The sequence below is a fragment of the Notolepis coatsorum genome (genome assembly GCF_963971535.1).
Source record: "Notolepis coatsorum genome assembly, chromosome: 2".
Lineage (NCBI taxonomy): Eukaryota > Metazoa > Chordata > Actinopteri > Aulopiformes > Paralepididae > Notolepis > Notolepis coatsorum.
The window spans coordinates 19,308,525-19,328,193 of NC_140166.1; the positions used below are offsets into that span (position 1 = coordinate 19,308,525).

At 47.7% G+C, this 19,669-nt stretch overlaps 1 protein-coding gene across 1 annotated transcript in view; it reads right to left on the reverse strand.

Moving 5' to 3' along the window:
* The window catches only part of entr1 (endosome associated trafficking regulator 1), a 112,175-nt gene that overhangs the window by 23,466 nt on the left and 69,040 nt on the right, over nt 1-19,669 (reverse strand). Inside the window, exons 4-5 of the mRNA XM_084338056.1 lie at nt 5,050-5,264; nt 1,948-2,122 (exon numbers count right to left, since the gene is read on the reverse strand). Coding sequence (XP_084194182.1) covers nt 1,948-2,122; nt 5,050-5,264 — 390 coding nt within the window. The remainder of the gene's footprint in view (nt 1-1,947; nt 2,123-5,049; nt 5,265-19,669) is intronic.

The following is a 19,669-nucleotide window of genomic DNA, read 5'->3' on the forward strand; positions in this document are numbered from 1 at the left end:
CTAACCTTAACCAACTCCGAAACAATGCTTAAAGTTAACATGCCTAAACTTAACCGGCGAAAGAATGCACGTAAAAAAAAAAAATAAATAAAAATTTAAGGGAATCGAACTTGTCACCAACGGACCGCAGGATCCACAGCAAGGCAGCGCTGCCAGTTGAGCTAGTTGTCGATGGTAGAAAAGGGGGGATTACTGCTACATAATGCTGCCGCGACGGAGCTCCGCTCTGCTGCTGCCGAGTCGCCGCGGGGGCGTGGCTATACGCAAGTTGGGCGTGGCTAGACACAAGTTGGTTGCCTTTAATATTTAGGCTTCCTGGTCGCTGCGCACTTACCCCCCACAGTCGGTCTGGGAGAGTGGAGGCTATCACGTGCTTCGTCCGACACAGGTCTAGCCAATCAACCGCTTCTTTTCACCTGGCAGCGCGGACTCTCACTGAGACGGTGTAACGTGTGGAAGGATCACACTACCCCCCTTAGATCCTATCCGCGCTGAGCAGGCGCCCCGACCGAACTGTAGGAGTCGCTGTTTACAACGACCCAGACCCACCCCGCCAGCTTTCCCACCCTCTAATACAGCCAATTGTATTAGTGTGAACGGCCAGCCAAGCTGGTGACAACGCCGGAGCTGTGAGCTGGATTCGAACAGGCGAATCCAGCGTCTCCGGTGTTGCTGACGAACGCAATCTCCGCTACGCCACCTGATCGCCCGAAAGTCAACTTCTTGTAATCTTCATGAAGAGATGGTTTATCCGTGCCTCGTTCATGGTCAACATCACTTTTCAATCTGCCTCGATACGCCCTGTCACTCTGATACACAACTCAGAAAACTCCCGCCTAGCTTGTGATACCTGTAGGACCATGTACCTGTTCATAATGGTCTCACTGTGTGTAGAAATATAATGATAGAATAGGAAGCTATTTGTGTCCCATACATAAACTTAAAAAATAATTATACAGAGAGAAGCTTCAGCAAGTACAAAACGCTGCTGACCGACAAAAGAGAATCCCTCACTGAGGAAAACACAAAGCGCCTAACCATCATGTATCACAATGGTGATGTCAGCCAGAGATGGGGAGAAGCATGAACCTCTAAAAAAGGACATCTCTTTGAAAGAAATTATTTAAAAAAAGTTTTTTTTAATTTATTTTAAATTATTATTTTGTATTATTTAATAATTATTTAGTTATTGCAATGCACTGGCAGTTGAACTGCATTGAACTGAACTGAATAAAACAATTCATTGAACTGCACTGGCACTGTTGTACGGCAGATGTACTGTTATTAAAGTTAGTTAAAAACAGAATTTTGTATTGTTTTCTTTTTGTTAAACTTAAATCCAAAGGAAAATAAAAAAAAACTGTTGTTGTTTTTGTTCTACTAGTGATTTACACAGTTTCTCAATTAAAAAAGATTGTATTTTTTGGGCTGTGCTACAAAACTATCAACCTCTGTAGCACCAGTGCTATGTGCAAAAAAAGGTTAGCATACAGCCCTGTTAATACATATACTTCATATGAATTGTATGAACCATTTCAGATCCTATCTGTTCATACTGTATGAATCATTTCAGATCCTACCGGTTCCATCATATTTTTTATCACTATTCTCACATGGCTTTTGATGTGTGTGTTGTGTCTGTGTACCTGTGTGTGTGTGTGCGCATGGCTTTTGATGTGTGTGCGTGTACCTGTTGCATGTGTGTGTGTGTGGCTTTAGATGTGTGTGTACCTGTTGTGTGTGTGTGGCTTTTGATGTGTGTGTGTACCTGTTGTATGTGTGTGTGCGTGGCTTTTGATGTGTGTGTGTACCTGTTGTGTGTGTGTGTGCGTGGCTTTTGATGTGTGCGTGTGTACCTGTTGTGTGTGTGTGTGTGCGTGGCTTTTGATGTGTGTGTGTGTGTGTGTGTGTGTGTGTGTGTGTGTGTGTGTGTGTGTGTGTGTGTACCTGTTGTAGCTGGGTGCTCCTGCTGCTCCTGCTCTTGTGGGAGGTGACTGCTTCTGCCATGGAGGTTTCATCATCTCCCTCATAGTTCTCTGCTCCTCTCTCTGCTCCTCTCTCTGCTACTCTCTCTGATCCTCTCTCTGATCCTCTCCTGTCCCGGACAGCCTGGCCGGAGAACCTGAGGTGGAAGGGGACTTTTACGTTGTGTTTTGAAGTTGTGTTGTGTAGCTGTGTTGTGTAGCTGTGTTGTTTAGCTTATTATTGTCATTATTATTATTATTATTATTATTATTATTATTATTATTATTATTATTATTATTATTATTATTATTATTATTATTATTATTATTGTAGCTGTGTTTTGAAGCTGTGTTGTGTAGCTGTGTTGTGTAGCTGTGTTGTGTAACTGTCTTGTGTAGCTGTGTTGTTTAGCTTATTATTATCATTATTATGATTATTATTATTGTCATAATCATTGTAGCTGTTTTGTGAAGCTGTGTTGTTTAGCTTATTATCATTATTATTGTAGCTGTGTTTTGAAGCTGTGTTGTATAACTGTTGTGTAGCTGTGTTGTTTAGCTTATTATTATTATTGTCATTATTATTATTGTAGCTGTGTTGTGAAGCTGTGTTGTGCAGCTGTGTTGTGTAGCTGTGTTGTGAAGCTGTGTTGTGAACATGTGTTATGAACCTGTGTTGTGTAGCTGTGTTGTGTAACTGTGTTGTGTAGCTGTGTTTTGGAAAGTGCTCTATAAATAAAGTGTATTATTAGTATTAACTCATTGGACGCCACTCACGAATAAAGTCGCAGACGCTTGAGCGCCAAACCCGAGAAAAGTCGGGTTTTCTATCGTTATTTATTTTATTCGATATTCCCATTCATAATCCATCGAGGGAGCCTGTGTTATCATTGGGAATGAGTCTGAGATCGCAAACGTCCAATACCGCCGCCTGCTGCCTTGCGGCCGGTATTGCCCATCATTTGAAACTCTGTCTTCAGCTGTGCGTCGATCTAAAGTGCCCGGGCAGGGTTTTCCTTGTCGGGCAGGACGCGTGAACACTTAAGGTAACTAACTTGCTTTCAGCGTTTCTCTGATTGGCCACGACGCCCACATGACCGCGCGCTAGCACTCCCCCTTATCCCCGCCTGCCGCTCTGTGTTACGCGTTGCAGCGCGCGGCAGAGCGGCACTCGCGGAAAGAAAATGTAATGTTATGTTCAAATCGTGCGAATACACAACATATTTATCAAAACAACTACCAGATTCACTCATAACGTTATTTTGCGTGACAACACAGCCCAGCTGTCAGAAACTGTACATTGTAACGTTATATAACGCAACATTATATAATGTTATTTCGCGTTTTTATTCATAACGTTATTTCGCGTGACAACACAGCACAGCTGTCAGAAACTGCACATTGAGGGGGTTTGAATCACTGTACATCAGTGGAGGCTGCTAGAAACTGTACATTGTAACGTTATATAACGCAACGTTATATAATGTTATTTCGCGTTTTTATTCATAATGTTATTTCGCGTGACAACACAGCACAGCTGTCAGAAACTGCACATTGGGGGGGTTTGAATCACTGTACATCAGTGGAGGCTGCACAAATTATTATATTATATTATATATTAAATTATATTTTTTAAACATCCCCAACGCTGCAACACCCCCATTCCTCCCAGGTGTCAGGCTCCTCATTCGCTTCCATTCATTTTGGGTACCATGTTTAAATATCGGAGATGAACGTTATTTCGATTGATATGAATAGCTAGTTACGTTTATATAGAGAGATGATAAATTTATTAAACGTAAATAAAAATGAAAAAAAAATTGAAGTGATTCGAACTTGTCACCAACTGGCTCCACAGCAAGCTGACAAACGAGTTGAGCTAACCGTCGATGTTAAAACTGAGTGACGAATGTATAATTTACACTTGTGCCAATTGCCTACTTATTATTAAGCTAGGTATTGTGCGAGCGTTGCTTCATTAACCTGTGTGGTTATTATGTGCCAATTGCCTACTTATTATTAAGCTAGGTATTGTGCGAGCGTTGCTTGATTAACCTGCATGGTTATTATGTAGGGGGGATTACGAATGCATGATGCCGCGGCAACCTATTAATATTACCTATGCGACCTATGTGACACATTAAAGATGGCGGCTTTGTGTTTTTCTGGAGAGCGTTCTGAACGAGCGTATTGACGAAGGAGAGCGCCTCTGCCGCGCGGTCATGTGGGCGTCGTGGCCAATCAGAGACACGCTGAACGAAACGCTGAACGCAAGTTAGTTACCTTAAGTGTTCACGCGGGCAGGACAAGCGTTTATAACGTATGGATTGAGGAGAATCAAGCACTCCCGGTTCATGTTCTTTGGTGGATTATGTTGGCAACACTATCGACATCAATACTTGGAATGGCGATCAGATAATTGGAATATTCTTTTTGGAGTACATCCTAGTCAAGGTAAGGGCTATATGGTATCAATCTTGCATTGATCCAAGAATCCCTTCACTGCGATCCGAGCGTATGTGTGTAATGTGTGTGTGTAACGTATTCCGTTGGTGACAATCAAAGCATAGAAAAACGACCCCCCCCCGCCCCACCCTTTCATGCATTCATGATGAAACATAATACCGATAATATAGCGTTGATTTCAGATGATTGTTGATACAGGCGAGAAGCGGCACGGTTTTGAGTGAAATGCACGTATTGCTGCATAGCGTAGTTTTCTGGGATTAGACAGGATTACTCTAAAACTATAGTCATATTCACCACGGTATAAAACGGGAATATATGGATGAAAAAATTATTTCTTTTTCACAAATTGAACGATAGATACTCGATGTCAAATGGGCAATAGTATTATATCCATAGCTATGATATATAATATAGTTTGAGCCCTGCAAACACCGCCATGTATTCCTATACTTTAAAGCGGTGGCCGTCTTACCACACGGTACACAGCTCCATCTGGCGCTGATTGAGTTAATAATAATAACATTATTATTATTATTATCATCATTATTATCATCATTATTTTTTTTTATTATTATTATTATGATTATTATTATTATCATCATCATAAACAACAAACCTAGTCTCCTCCTCATGTGTCCACAGAGAGGATCTGCTCTCCTCTTCCTCCTCCTCCTCCTCCTCCTCCTCCTCCTCGGTGCAGAGTGAGGAGGTACAGAGTGAGGAGGTGCAGAGTGAGGAGGTGTCTGGGAGTCTGAAGTCCTGCTGCGCCGCCACATCTACAGGCTGGTAGCTCCCCGACCAGCTCCCTTCCTCCTCCTCCTCTTCCTCAGCCTGCAGACAGTTAAAGGCTGATATGATACATGTTATAATGTGGCCATTAGTCAACGTTGTCACAGTCTAAGATCCACCCCCTCCTCTTACCTTACCCTCATCACTGTTAATATCATACTGTTGTGACTTGTGATGCTAATCCATGGAGGGTTTTAAAAACAAATAATAATAAGTAAATTCTATTCTAGTCCCATTAAATATTCCACTTGAGCACCACAGATTTCACAAATTCTTTTATGAAAAGGAGACATCGAGAGGCTTCGTCTCTGACTTTTATCGTCACTTACTTACGTCCTCATATGATGTCCTTCCCCTAGACTCGGTTTGGAGGAAGGATATCCCAAACTTGGAAGTAGATTTTGATTGGGATGCAGTCTGGGCAAACGTTCGGCTATCATCACGCAACCCGGATCACCAACAGATTCATCTTAATTTTGTTCATAGGACTTACCTGACTCCTAGACGTTTGCACCTAATGGGGCTCAGACAAGACCCTCGATGCTCCTTGTGTTTAAACGGTGCTCTTGGTACATTTATGCATATGTATGGGAATGCCCTCCTGTTAAGATATTCTGGGAAAAAGTAACCACTCAATTATCAGAATCTTTATCTCTGACCATACCTACACTGCCTTCTGTATTGTTGTTGAATGATGTTTCTCAGTTATCAACCTCTGTACATGTAAAGAGACAAATTTTGTCCGGTCTTACGGCTGCCAAAAAGTTGATAGCTTCACGCTGGATTCAACCGGATAAAATGTGCCGGAAGGTATGGGTTCTTACCTATCTCGATGTGATTTATCTAGAGATATCTACTGCACGAATTTTAGGTGTTAATGAAGCCAGCATAGCAATCTGGTTAGCTGTGGTGGAGAAGATAAAGGGAAGCATATGAACTTGTAATTTCTGATGTTAAATGGAATAGTGGATGTATAGTCCAAGTGGGGGTCCTGAGGGGGGGGTGGAGGGGGAGGGAAGGGGAAGGAAAGAGCGAGGAAGAGCGAGCAAGAGCACATGTATTGTATTGTATTTATTATTTTTATGTCTTTTAATCTACATTTATTTTTATTTAATTACTGGACTGTCATTATTGTTATTATTATTTATGTCATTGTCCTGTGATTTATCATTGATTTTTACTGTTACTGTATTGTTTGTCTAGTTTTATGTTAAAAAAGGGAAAATAGGGCGCCCCAGTGGCGAACCACATAGCGCGCTCAGCCGCGACACGGCCGACCCGGGTTCGACTCCCGAACCCGTCGTTATTTGCCGAATGTCTTCCCCCCACTCTGTCTCCCATTCCTCCTCTGTCTCTCTCTACTGGACTGCCCAGTAGCAATAAAGCGATAAAACGCAAAAAAAAAATCAAAAAAAAAAAGAAAAAAACATTTGTTCAAAAAAAATAATAAGAAAATTCTACCTTTCACAGGCAGCAAGTGCAAGTGAGCCAGAATCTGAGTAATGTGCTGCCATTTCTTGGTTCCAGTTAAAGTCTAGCAGCTGCATTCTGAACCATTTTCAGGCGAGACAGAGTGGAATGGGTCAGACCCAAGTACAAGGAATTACAGTAATCCAGCCAAGAGGTAATAAAAGCATGGATAACTGTTTCAAGCTTTGACTCGGCTATGGTTCTAAGCTGATACAAACTACTTTTCAGAACAACTACTGACTTGTATATTAAAATTCAAACATGTGTCCAGAAAAACACAAAGATTTGTAACAGTGTTATGAACATTTGTAGACAGAGGACCAAGAAAAGGAGACAGTTAAAAAGGTTCTTCAATGAGCAAGTGTTGTCGGGTGTAATTGGCAGATACATTTGTGTGTCATCTGCATAACAATGATATAACATTTTATAATTATCTAAGATGGAACACAGGGGAAGCATGTAGAGTGAAAATAAAAGAGGCCACAAAATAGAGCCTTGGGGAACGTCGCATTTAATGGAGGCAGGGGGTGAAAAACAGCTTCCTACTTTAACAGGAAAGGTTCTTTCTTTCAGGTAGGAGGTAAACCATTTTAACACTGAGCCCTGCAAACCAACCTAATTTTCTAGGTGTCTTAAAAGAATTCCATGGTCGATAGTAATGAATGCTGCGCTGAGATGGAGCAAGACTAAGATGGCACAAGAACCAGAATCAACAGAGAGAAGGATACAAACAGCTCTGAGCTCTGAAGTCATAACTTAGTGTTTACACGGTATTGATGAAGCTCTGAAGTCATATCGAGATATACCTCATCTCCTGTACCTACTGTACTACATGAACGAAAACAAAGCACCCTTGCACTTGACCAGGCCCCGCCCCAGTGACCCAGTGATAAGTCACCAGGCGTGATCATACTCGCCCTTCCTCGGGAAAAGTTTTCCATCAGGAAGAAAACCCTTCAAGGGACCTCAGGGCGCGCTAAGAGCGAGACGCTCAGCCAGTACTCATATAACTAGGTTATATACATAACCTATCGTTATATACTCGTACTGGCAATCGCGTCTCGCTCTTCGCCATATCGAGATATGGGGCAGAGCAGACGCGAGGCCCGACAAATGTACCCCCTGAGGACCCGCAAGCCCTACCACCAGGGGGGAGGGGAGTCCCGTCACCCGCCCTTCCTAGTGAAGAGGGTGCGGCAGTCAACTCCACCCAAGTGCGAAAAAGAGGGAACTAGAACCCCTAAAACGCACAGCACAGGCGGACCATGTGTGACACATCACCTCGTGGCACACACCCACACATCCCTGCTAACCCACCGAAAGGCGGGACGCAGGGGAGGTTCCAGACCTCAGAACCGCCTGGGAGACAGAACCCCCAGTCATGTCCATGAGGTAAAACCTAACGAAGGGACCCGGGGAGGACCAGGAGGCCGCAGCACAGATGACCCAGGGGGGGCCAGCCCAGCCAACGTGTAGCAAAGGGCAATGGCCTCGCACAACCAATGTGACAGGCGCTGTTTCGACAGTGCCTTACCAGCGCAAGAGCCACCGTAACAAACAAAGAGCTGTTCGGTAGCCCTGAGGTCCTGAGTCCGGCTGAGGTAAACCCCCAAAGCCCGGACTGGACACGACAGGTGAAGGCTCGCCTCTAACTCATCAGTGTGAGGAGGCGGATGAAACGCCTGAACCACAATATCCCTGGAGCGAAAAGAGCTCCGGATAATTTTTGGCACGAAGACTGGATTAGGCCTCAGAGTCGCACCGCTATTGACACGAATAGACAAGCACTCAGGCCGCACCGAGAGAGCACAGAGCTCACCCACGCGTTTAGGGGAGGTGATGGCCAGCAGGAAAGCAGTCTTGAAAGACAGCTGTTCCAAAGACGCCCGCTCAAGAGGCTCAAACGGGGCCTCGGACAACCGGCCGAGGACCAGTTGAAGGTCCCAACTCGGAGACAGAGAACGTTTCACTGGCTTAAGGCGCCGAGCGCCAAGCAGGAACCGCTTCACAACGTAACGCCCTCTAACCCCTCATGACAAGAGGATATAGCCGCAGCATATACCCTCACCGTCGAAGCCAACAGTTTATCAAAAATAGACTGAAGGAAGGTAAGGACAGCGTCCAGGGGGCAGGACACCAGGTCCCAGCCCCCCACCTTACACCACTCTTGGAAAATACGCCACCTACCCGCGTAAACCGCGATAGTGGAGGGAGCATGCGCGTTCCGGATGGTGTCGACCACAGAAGGGTCCATCCTCTCCAGACTCACCCTCTCACCAGCCAAACCATCAGCGGCTGGCCCAGCACAGGGAACTGCCACAGAGACCCGTGCGCTTGAGAGAGGGCCCGCGATGACCAAGGAACAGGCCACGGCGGGGCTACCAAGAGCTAGATCAGGACCGGGACCCACACAGCTGCGCCCCGGTCCGGCGCAATCAGGATCAAGGTCCTGCGCTCCCAACGTACCCGCTCCAACAACTGACCTATCAGAAGTATGGGGGGAAAAGCGTACAGAAGCCCGGGCGGCCATGGATACATCGAGAAGGCATCCACCCCCAAGGGAGGATCGTCCGCCCGACTGACCGAGAACCACAAGGGGCACTGGTGGGACTGTCTGCTCGCAAACAGATCCACCGAGGCTTCCCCGAAGCGGTCCCAGACCTGTCTGACTATGTCTGGACGTAGTCCCCACTTGTCGTGACGAGGACCGCCCCGCGACATCACATCTGCGCCCACATTCTCCGTGCCAGGGATGTGGAGCGCCCTCAGGCTGCGCAGATTGCGAGATGCCCACAGCCAGAGCTCGAACGCCGCCCAGTGCAGACGGATGGAGCGTACTCCACCCTGTCTGTTGATATATGCCGCTGCTGTCATGCTGTCCGTCCTGACCAAGACATGCTCGCCCACCACCAAGTGGCCGAGCCGCTTGAGGACCAGGAGGACCGCCTTCAATTCCAACACATTGATGTGCATGGCAGACCGGGCAGCATGGACCGTCCAGCTGCCCCCCACTGCGTTGGTCAGACACGTCCCCCCCCATCCCGTGAGAGAGGCGTCGGTGAAGACCGTGACGTGTGACCGCCTGCCGGCCATGGGGACCCCGCTGGTGAGGGTACCAGGCCTCCTCCAGTAGGCGAGATCCCCCCGTATCGACAAGGGAACCTTCAACCGTTTCCACTTGTCTCTCACCGAGTCTATTTTCATACTGGAAAACCACCTCTGTATCCTCCTCATGAAGAGGAGGCCAAGAGGGACCACAGAGTGAGCAGATGCCATCATACCGAGCAGGCGCATCACATACAGCGCTGTAACCGTCCCGCCAGGACGGAGACCCCTGAGCGCGTCGAGGGTAGACACTCGCCGCTGCTCCAAGAGGGTTGCCCTCATGGGCCTTGAGCTTAGAACCAAGCCCAAGTACTGCACCTGTTGACTAGGAAGAGGTGTACTCTTCTTCCAGTTCACAGCAAAACCCAGCTTGGTGAGGAATTCCACCACCAGCCTGGTATGAGACCTGGCGACCTCCTCCGACTGGCTGAGGAGCAGAATGTCGTCGAGATAGAAAATAATTCGTATCCCCTGACGACGTAGAGGCTCCAGCGCGGTCTCTACACACTTGGTGAATGTGCGGGGGGCCAGAGAGTAGCCGAACGGCAACCTCTGGTATTCGTACGCCACGCCCTGAAACAGGAACCGTAGGTATTTCCTGTGAGGGAAAATCGGGATGTGAAAATACGCATCCTTCAGGTCTACGGAGGTGAACCAGTCCCCCACCCTGACAGCGTTTAACAGGTGTTTGACGGTCAACATTCTGAACCGTCTCGCCACAATCAGACGATTGAATGCGGACAGATCCAGTATAGGTCTGACACCTCTCGTTTTTTTGGGCACCAGAAAATAACGGGAGTAGACGCCCGACATCGCGTCCTCCCCTGGGACCACGACTATGGCTTGCTTCGCCAACAGAGATTGGATCTTGTCGGCCAGAGCTGTCACTGCTGCCTACCCCGACAACAGGGTCTGCACCAAACCTGAAAACGGAGGGTGGGGTTGTGCGAACTGCAAGACAAGCCCCCGCCTCAACGTTCTCTCCATCCACTTCGACATATGGCACTGCTGAAGCCATATGTGATGATACTCCCAGAGCACACCCGCCGCCATTTGGCGCTGGTCCGCAAGGAACTGTAGATAGGCGGCCCGGTCCCTCCCGCTGTGCGTAGCCAACTCTGAACCCGCCAACGGTGCGGGCAGGGCGTTTCGTGGAGTCCGGACAACGGTCCCTGATACAACCAACGAGGCAATCGCACCCAAGATACAAGAGTTTTATTTGTCACGGCATACAGGTATACAGTGAAATGCGGGGGGTCTCGCCCGCAACGATGTGCAAATACAAGTAATAATATAAGAGTCCAACCAATAGTGCAATAACAAGTAAACAAAGTAGGCATATCGGTATCTGTACATGAGCTATTTACAGAGCTATTTACGATCTCAAGCTATACTATTCTTAAAGTGATCTTTCCTTCTGTAAAGTGTCCATAGTGTGAGCGTGTGCAGCATGAGTGTGTGTGTGCTCATGTTAAAGTGGCTGCTAGTGTGTGAGCGTGTACAGTGTGTGTGTTATGTGTTTTGATTGATTGATTGATTGAAAACTTTATTAACAGATTGCAGAATGGGTACAATACAGTACAGCTCAATACACACAATTGTTAAGGGGATGCAGACCAGAGAAAGACTTTCGTCTTGTTTACACCAGGGTCCCCCATTTTCAATTCATCAGGACATATATGACATACATGACATACAGATAGTCAGTACTGCTACATCTATACATTTATGACATACCAGATTTGCAAATACAGTACTGTTTGTGATACAGAAGGAGTCAAGAAAAGGGAGTATATACATTTGACGTAGAAACTGTACATTGGAGGAGGTTGGGTGGGGGGGGTTGGGTACACTGGGATATTGACAACCATACTGGGTAATTTACATTGGAGGTGGGTGGGGGGGGGGGGGGGGGGGGGGGCACATTGTATAAACAAGCAAAACTGTACATTGAGGGGGGGGGGGGGGGGACTCTGTACAAACAAACAAAATTGTACATTGGACTATTGACAAGACCATACTAGGTAAATGACTGTACATTGGAGGGGGTTGGGTTAGGATATTTACAGGGGCCAGTGTTGCATTGCAGTCTCCCGTAGGTGTCTCTTGAGAGAGGTTTTGAAAGTGGGTAGTGATCCACATTCCTTTACAGCTTTGGGTAGGGCGTTCCACATTGATGTGGCATAATTGCGAAACGTGTTTAGTCCCTTATTTGAGCCGAATCTGGGTTTAACATGATTTGTGGAGCTCCCTCTGGTGTTGTGATCGTGGTATTCACTGACCTTTGGGAAGTATTTTGCCATGTACATGGGTACCTTGGTCGTGTAGTGTATCTTGTAGACCAGGCCCATTGCAAGTTGCTGTACTCTGTCATCTACTCTAAGCCATCCTAGGTTGTCAAAGTGGGCAGGGGTGAGGTGGGTTCTAGGAGTAAGGTCAAGCAGTAGTATGCTCATGTGTGCTTGTGTGTGGAGAGTTCAGTGTTCAAGGCTCTGATGGCCTGGGGGAAGAATCTGAGCCGAAGTTTCTCTGTCCTAGTAGCTGGTGCTTGCAGGCGTTTGCCTGACCGCAGCAGCATGAACAGGCTGTTCTTGGGGTGGTGAGGGTCTTTCATTATCCTGCAGGCTCTGGATTTGCACCTCTTGTTGTATAGGACCTGCAGGGTTGGTAGTGCAATACCCGCGGTACGCTCGGCTGAGCGCACCACTCTCTGTAGGGCCTTCTTGTCCTGTGCCGTGCTGTTGCCATACCAGGCAGTGATGTTTCCAGTCAAGATGCTCTCTACAGCTCCGGAGTAGAAGGACTGGAGTATCTTCCCAGATACTCTGAACTTCCTTAACTGTCTCAGGTGGTAGAGGCGCTGCTTCGCCTTTTTTACGACTGAGTCTATGTGTGTTGTCCATGTCAGGTCCTCTGAGATGTGGACCCCCAGGTACTTGAAGCTGCTCACCCTTTTCCGCTGGTGTTGGGGGAGGGAGTGATCGGAGAGCGGGCTGCACACAGCAGGACGGCAACGGTTTCTTAGGCCGTGCTCATCCAATGTAGCCGATCCCTCGGCCACCAAGGCTGTCGGCCTTGTGGACACCTGTTGACGTAACGCCCAGGGTACCTCTGGCTGCATAGCGTGAGGCGGTGTGGGGCCCAGGCCAAATACCGCCTGCGTTTCCGCAGAACGACAAAAAAGTCCTTCCGCGGAAAGAGGAGCCTTAAGGAGAAGAAACCTTTCCTCCTCCCCAAGGGAAGACTGCTCCAACCAGAGATGCCTATTAACAAGTGTTGATAGCATCCTGATCCTCCCTGCGGTTATAACTTGCTAATATTATTTATTATTTTATTTATTATTATTTTTAGTTATAACTTATAACTAAATTCCATCCTATGGCAGTATAAACATCATCAGTCCATACTGCCACCTGCCGGGCCGAATTGCTCTCAAGCGTCGGCTTCCGGGTGGGACACCGTTCAACCCCGCCGGGGCACAGGATCGATGCTACCTGGCTCTCAAGCCAAGGCACACCTGCCCTGCGCCCTATTGTCAACCCATTCACCCGTAAAAGGGTAAATAAGTCTCAGCAAAACCCCCCACATTAGCTACCGACTGACCTTCATCAATGAACCGGTTAAGAGGAGGGAAAAGCGGTGACATCCCACAGCGGGGAACATTAGAACAGTGACCCAGCATTATAGCATTAGTATTAGCAGTGCGCTCCAGGATAGCCTGGAAAACGTCCAACTCAAAGTCACGTTTACCCAGATATCCTGCCCCTTGCGCCAATACACAACTCGGTTGTCTCACAGGACAACAAGCAGTATTACTAACACCAGCGTTAATGCCTGATGGCACAGAGCCTACCTGAGTGCGAGGTAGCCCGATAGCTACACATTGCACGCCGTCCCTCAATCTGCTGTCAAAAGACGAGGAAACCCCAGGACAGACCCGACGTGCCGTTGGAACATGCCGAGAAGATTCCAGGGGCTGGCAAATCTCCGGCGAAAACCCAACATTGTTCAATTTCTCTTTGCATTTCATAACGCTAGTTACACGGGGTGCAAAGCACGTCCATGATGGAAAACGAAAAAAGAGGAAGGGCGAGATTGACCACGCCTGGTGACTTATAGGAGGTCACTGGGGCGGGCCTGGTCAAGTGCAAGGGTGCTTTGTTTTCGTTCATGTAGTACAGTAGGAGTTTGGAGACACTTTTGACCTAGAATGGCCAGCAGAAATCAGACGGGAGAATGGCGGCAAAGAAAAGAACAAAGGCGACGGCAGGAGGAGACACAGAGGGAGACGTGGAGGTATCAGATTGAGACTAAAAAGAGCTGCTTACCGCCCAGCAATTCCATCCATCTTTCTGGCGAATGCCCGTTCGTTGGAGGGTAGGATGGATGACCTGAGAGCGAGGGTCCGGTTCCAACGGGAGATGAGAGACATCAACATTATATGTCTCACAGAGACATGGCTCACGTCGACGACTCCAGACAAAAGCGTCTCTCCCTCGGATGCCTTCACAGTCTTACGTGCAGATCGTAACGCTGGCTCAGGAAAGACCATCGGCGGCGGAGTCTGCCTCATCACGAACAATTCCTGGGTTAATCCCGAGGGGGTGCAGGTTCTCTCAAACTCGTGTTCGCCGGACTTGGAACATCTTTCTATCCTATGTCGTCCGTTTCACCTCCCGAGGGAGTTCACCGCGGTCGTCATGACTGCCGTGTATATTCCCCCACACGCGAATACGGGCAAAGCGCTGGGCGAACTACACGATCATCTCAACAGACACCAGATCAAACACCCAGACGCAGCGATGGTAGTGGCCGGCGATTTCAACCAGGCCAACCTGAAGAAAGTGATGCCGTCCTTTTTCCAGCACATCGCTTGCTCCACCAGAGGGAAAAACACACTCGACCACTGCTATTCCCCGTTCAAAGCCGGTTACAAGGCAGTAGCCGCTCCGCCATTAACGGGGTCCACAAGCTCGAGCGATCATGCCTCCATCTTGCTATTTCCGGCATATCAACAGAGATCACGTGACGCCGTCGTGTCACGTGAGACAAAGAAGTGGACCGACGAATCAGAGGCCACGCTCCAGGACGTGCTTGCAGACACGGATTGGGATATGTTCAAAGGAAGCGCCAGTGACGTCAGTGAGCTAGCAGACACAGTGGTGTGCTACATCACAACAATAGCCGATGGTATTGTCCCCAGGAAAACGGTGCGGATTTTCCCAAACCAGAAACCGTGGGTGGATAGCACTATTAGAGCAGCTCTGAACTCTCGTACCACCGCCTACAACCTGGGTAGAGAGTCAGGAAACATGGAGGAGTATAAGGCTTCAGTCTATACTCTACGCAAGGCTGTCAAACTTGCTAAGAGGACATATGCTGATAAACTGGAGACACAAATGGCACAAAACGACACAAGAGGATTATGGCAGGGACTGAAGACAATAACTGACTATAAAGTCAGCGCCCCCTCAATGGGGAGCGACGACGCCTCCCTCGCGGACAAGCTCAACATCTTCTACGCTCGGTTTGGTGTAGACAGTGGCGCTGCTGGCTCTCCGGCTAGTGACGTCACTGGCGCGCCGGCTGTTGTGGAGGGGGGGGGGGCAAACGCGAGGGGGGGGGGACGCTCTCTCGTTGTCGGAACACAGTGTGAGAAGAGCATTTATGCAGGTGAACACCAGGAAGGCTGCTGGCCCAGATGGCATAACAGGACGTATACTCAAGACCTGTGCCAACCAGCTGGCCCCTGTGTTCACCGCCATATTTAATCAATCACTGGCGGAGTCAGTGGTCCCTGCCTGCTTCAAGATGTCTACCATCATCCCTGTGCCGAAGAAACCCTCCCCAGCATGTCCAAATGACTACAGACCGGTGGCACTCACCTCTGTGGTCATGAAATGTTTCGAGAGGCTGGTCAAGGACCACATTTGTGCCTCCCTCCCCAGTGATATGGACCCTATGCAATTTGCATACAGGACAAACAGGTCCACCGACGACGCGGTCTCCCAGGTACTGCACAGCACCCTCTCGCACCTTGACCGTCAGAAGGGGGGCTATGTGAGACTGTTGTTCATTGACTACAGCTCAGCGTTCAACACCATAGTCCCCACCAGACTGGTGGACAAGCTGATCGAGCTAGGTCTGAGCTCCGCCCTGAGCGCCTGGGTACTGGACTTTCTGAGCGAAAGACCCCAGGCGGTCAGGGTGGGGGGTCAGACCTCCAACACCATCACCCTGAGCATCGGGTCCCCCCAGGGCTGTGTTCTGAGCCCCCTGCTGTACTCACTCTACACACACGACTGTGTGGCCAAGTTCAGCTCCAACTCCATAGTGAAGTTCGCAGATGACACGGTGGTGGTGGGGCTGATCTCGGACAACGACGAGAAGGCCTACCGGGAGGAGGTTGAGGTACTGGAACGCTGGTGCCAGGACAACAGCCTGCTCCTGAACATTGGTAAAACCAAGGAGCTGATCGTGGATTATAGGAGAGGACAGCAGGAGACACACACACCACTGATGATAAACGGGGCTACCGTGGACAGGGTGAGCAGCTTCAAGTACCTGGGGGTCCACATCTCAGAGGACCTGACATGGTCAACACACATAGACACAGTAGTAAAGAAGGCGAAACAGCGTCTCTACCACCTGAGACAGTTAAGGAAGTTCAGAGTATCGGGGAAGATACTCCAGTCCTTCTACTCAGGAGCTGTAGAGAGCATCCTGACCGGAAACATCACTGCCTGGTATGGAAACAGCACGGCACAGGACAAGAAGGCCCTACAGAGAGTGGTGCGCTCAGCCGAGCGTACCACGGGTATTGCACTACCCCCCCTGCAGGTTCTATACAACAAGAGGTGCAAATCCAGAGCCTGCAGGATAATGAAAGACCCTCACCACCCCAATAACAGCCTGTTTCAGCTGCTGAGGTCAGGCAGACGCCTGCGAACCCCAGCTACTAGGACAGAGCGGCTTAGGCTCAGCTTCTTCCCCCAGGCCATCAGAGCCATGAACAATGAACATTGAGTGCTCAGAACATTGAACTGTCCACACACAAGCACACATGAACACACACACGACACGCACACTGTGCACGCTCACACACGAGCAGCCACTTAACACTTTAACATGAGCGGGCACACACTCATGTCGCACACACGCACACTTATGGCCAAAGGAAAGGACACTTTAAATTAGAATAACAGGAACAGTGTATTGCACTACCAAAGCTAACTAGCATGTCCCACATGCTCTGTAAATAACTATGTACAGATACCGAGATGTCACTCCATGTTACCTGCTACCTGTTACTGCACAATGTTGTTTCCTTCTTTTGATTCTATTATATGTACCACTGTATTGCACATCATTGCGGGCAAGACCACCCGCATTTCATTGTATACCTGTATGCCGTGACAATTAAAACTCTTGACTTGACTTGACTTGTAGGTACAGGAGATGAGGTATATCTCGATATGGCGAAGAGCGAGACGCGATTGCCAGTACGAGTATATAACTTAGTGTTTACAAGTTATTGGTGAAGCTCTGGAGTAGGGGTGGATGGTATAAACGGTATACCGTATACGGTATAAACGGTATGAATTTGCTCTACGGTATGGATTTTGACTATACCTTGTAACCGGTAGAGCAGCTCTAAAATAGCAATGACGTCATGTAACCACAGCGCGACTATTTCACTCGCATTTGCCCCTAAAAATAGATAGAATTAGTCATAGATAATAGATATGTGCAAACTGGAAAAAGTTATTTAGGAGGCTTCGCGCAGTGGGCGTGTCAACACGCAATTGTCATTTCATAATAAACACATATCACCGCGGCGCACAGCAAGTTTCAATTTCAGTTTCTGGCATTTTTAACCAGTGGAGAAAGGTATCGTTTTTCTTATATGAATTATTCTACGTTAATAAAACATACCTGGTGATCAACTACAGTTTGCTGTGAACATTATGATATGTGTGTGGGAGCTGGATGCTGTATTTTGCGAGAAGCATGCAGCTGCAGAGCCGCAGAGCTGGTGCAATACTCCAATTCAGCCATTGGCAATTCAGCCGTTGGGTGGGGGGCGCTGTTGAGCGGGCCTGTGACCGGACCTGAAAGCGCCCCTGCTCTGCGGCTCTGCAGTTGCATACTATTGGGATTCGTTGGGAGCAGCACGGAGTCTCGACTCGGGACTTATTTTATTTGGAATATAATGACTGTATACGCAAAAGTAGCCTAGTTTTAAGTTAAAATATTATAAATCTACATGCCTTGAGGATGTCATTCTTTATATAGCCTGCCTATCAGGCAAAAAAAAATCTAACGGAAACACTGATACCGTGATATATACCGTTACCGTCTATGCTTCAAATTATACCGTGATATAAATTTTAGACCATACCGTCCACCCCTACTCTGAAGTCATAACTTAGTGTTTACAAGTTATTGGTGAAGCTCTGAAGTCATAACTTAGTGTTTACACATTCTTGATGAAGCTCTGAAGTCATAACTGAATGTTATTGAAAGTTATTGATGAAGTTCTGAGCTCAGAAGTCATCGCCCATCGGGAGGGGCTTCCGGCAGGGCCCGGAATTTTTGTTACAAAGACTTAATTTCCTGCATTCTGGTGAATTTTAGTGCATGTGAATCACAAACTAATGAGCCAACAATTGCTTAGTACAATGTACTGTTATGAACCTCAAATAAAACTGTTGTGGCACTAACAATGCTACTCTCTCCACCCAGGGAGCGAAATTAAAGCCCGCCGCCCGCCAGGGGCGCTCAGTTTTTACCTTTGGCGCTTGCCACTGAGAGCCCTGCCCACCGTGTGGCGTGTGGACGTGTAGTTCATAACGATACTCTTATTTTGAAAATCTGTGCGGGTCTCATTTCCGGCCCAAGCGCAGCTAGAGTCATAATATCGATGGCTCCGGCAGTTAGCAGCATTCGGTTCGTATGATATTCTTATTTTGAAAAAAAACGTGGCAACGAGTCATATCCGCCCAGCCGGGCCAGCCCTGCAGCGGGATACTATTGGCTTCTGCTCGTATCAACACAGAGCGGCCCGCAGCTCTAGTGCCACTGCTAACGTTAAGCTCTCAGAATGGTAGCAGCTCGCCCGCAGCATCTAGTGCTAACGTTAAGCTCTCAGAATGGTAGCAGCTCGCCCGCAGCTCTAGTGCTAACGTTAAGCTCTCAGAATGGTAGCAGTCTACTCTAGTCTAGATCGGACCTCCATGAGCTGCATAATACCTCCGTTCCCTCGTTAGCTAGCTCGCGTTAGCCAGCTCACGTTAGATCGAGCTGTCCCAGTAAACTAAATTGTCTTAACGTTATCTACCGGGCTAGCAGTAGCTACAGATAGCTCCTGATATCAATGTCTTATAACTAGGGTTGGGCACCGAAAACCGGTTCTAATAGGAACCGGTTCCTAACTTCCGGTTCTGGAACCGGAAGTAACATATTTGAATTTCGATTCTAAATTTCGATTTTTTTTTTTTACTTTTTTTACTTTTTTTTTTTTTTTTTTTTTTTTTACTTTAATACCCTAGTTACAGTACAGCAACCAAATTAAACTGTATCAAGTCAACTGAAAATGTGAATAGTATGATTTTCTTTTTGAAATAAAAAATAAAATAAAAAATCTCCTTCGAAATAAGTTGTGACCTGTTTTGACCTGCACCTCAAAGAATCGGAACCGAGAATCGTTTAGAACAGGAATCGATATGGAGAATCGGAATCGGAACCGGAATCGTTCAAATCCAAACGATGCCCAACCCTACTTATAACATTGATTGAATGCGTATTCTAGCTGAGGGCATGTTGAATGTGATTTGACAAAATAACCGTAACGTTATAAATAGGGTCCAGCT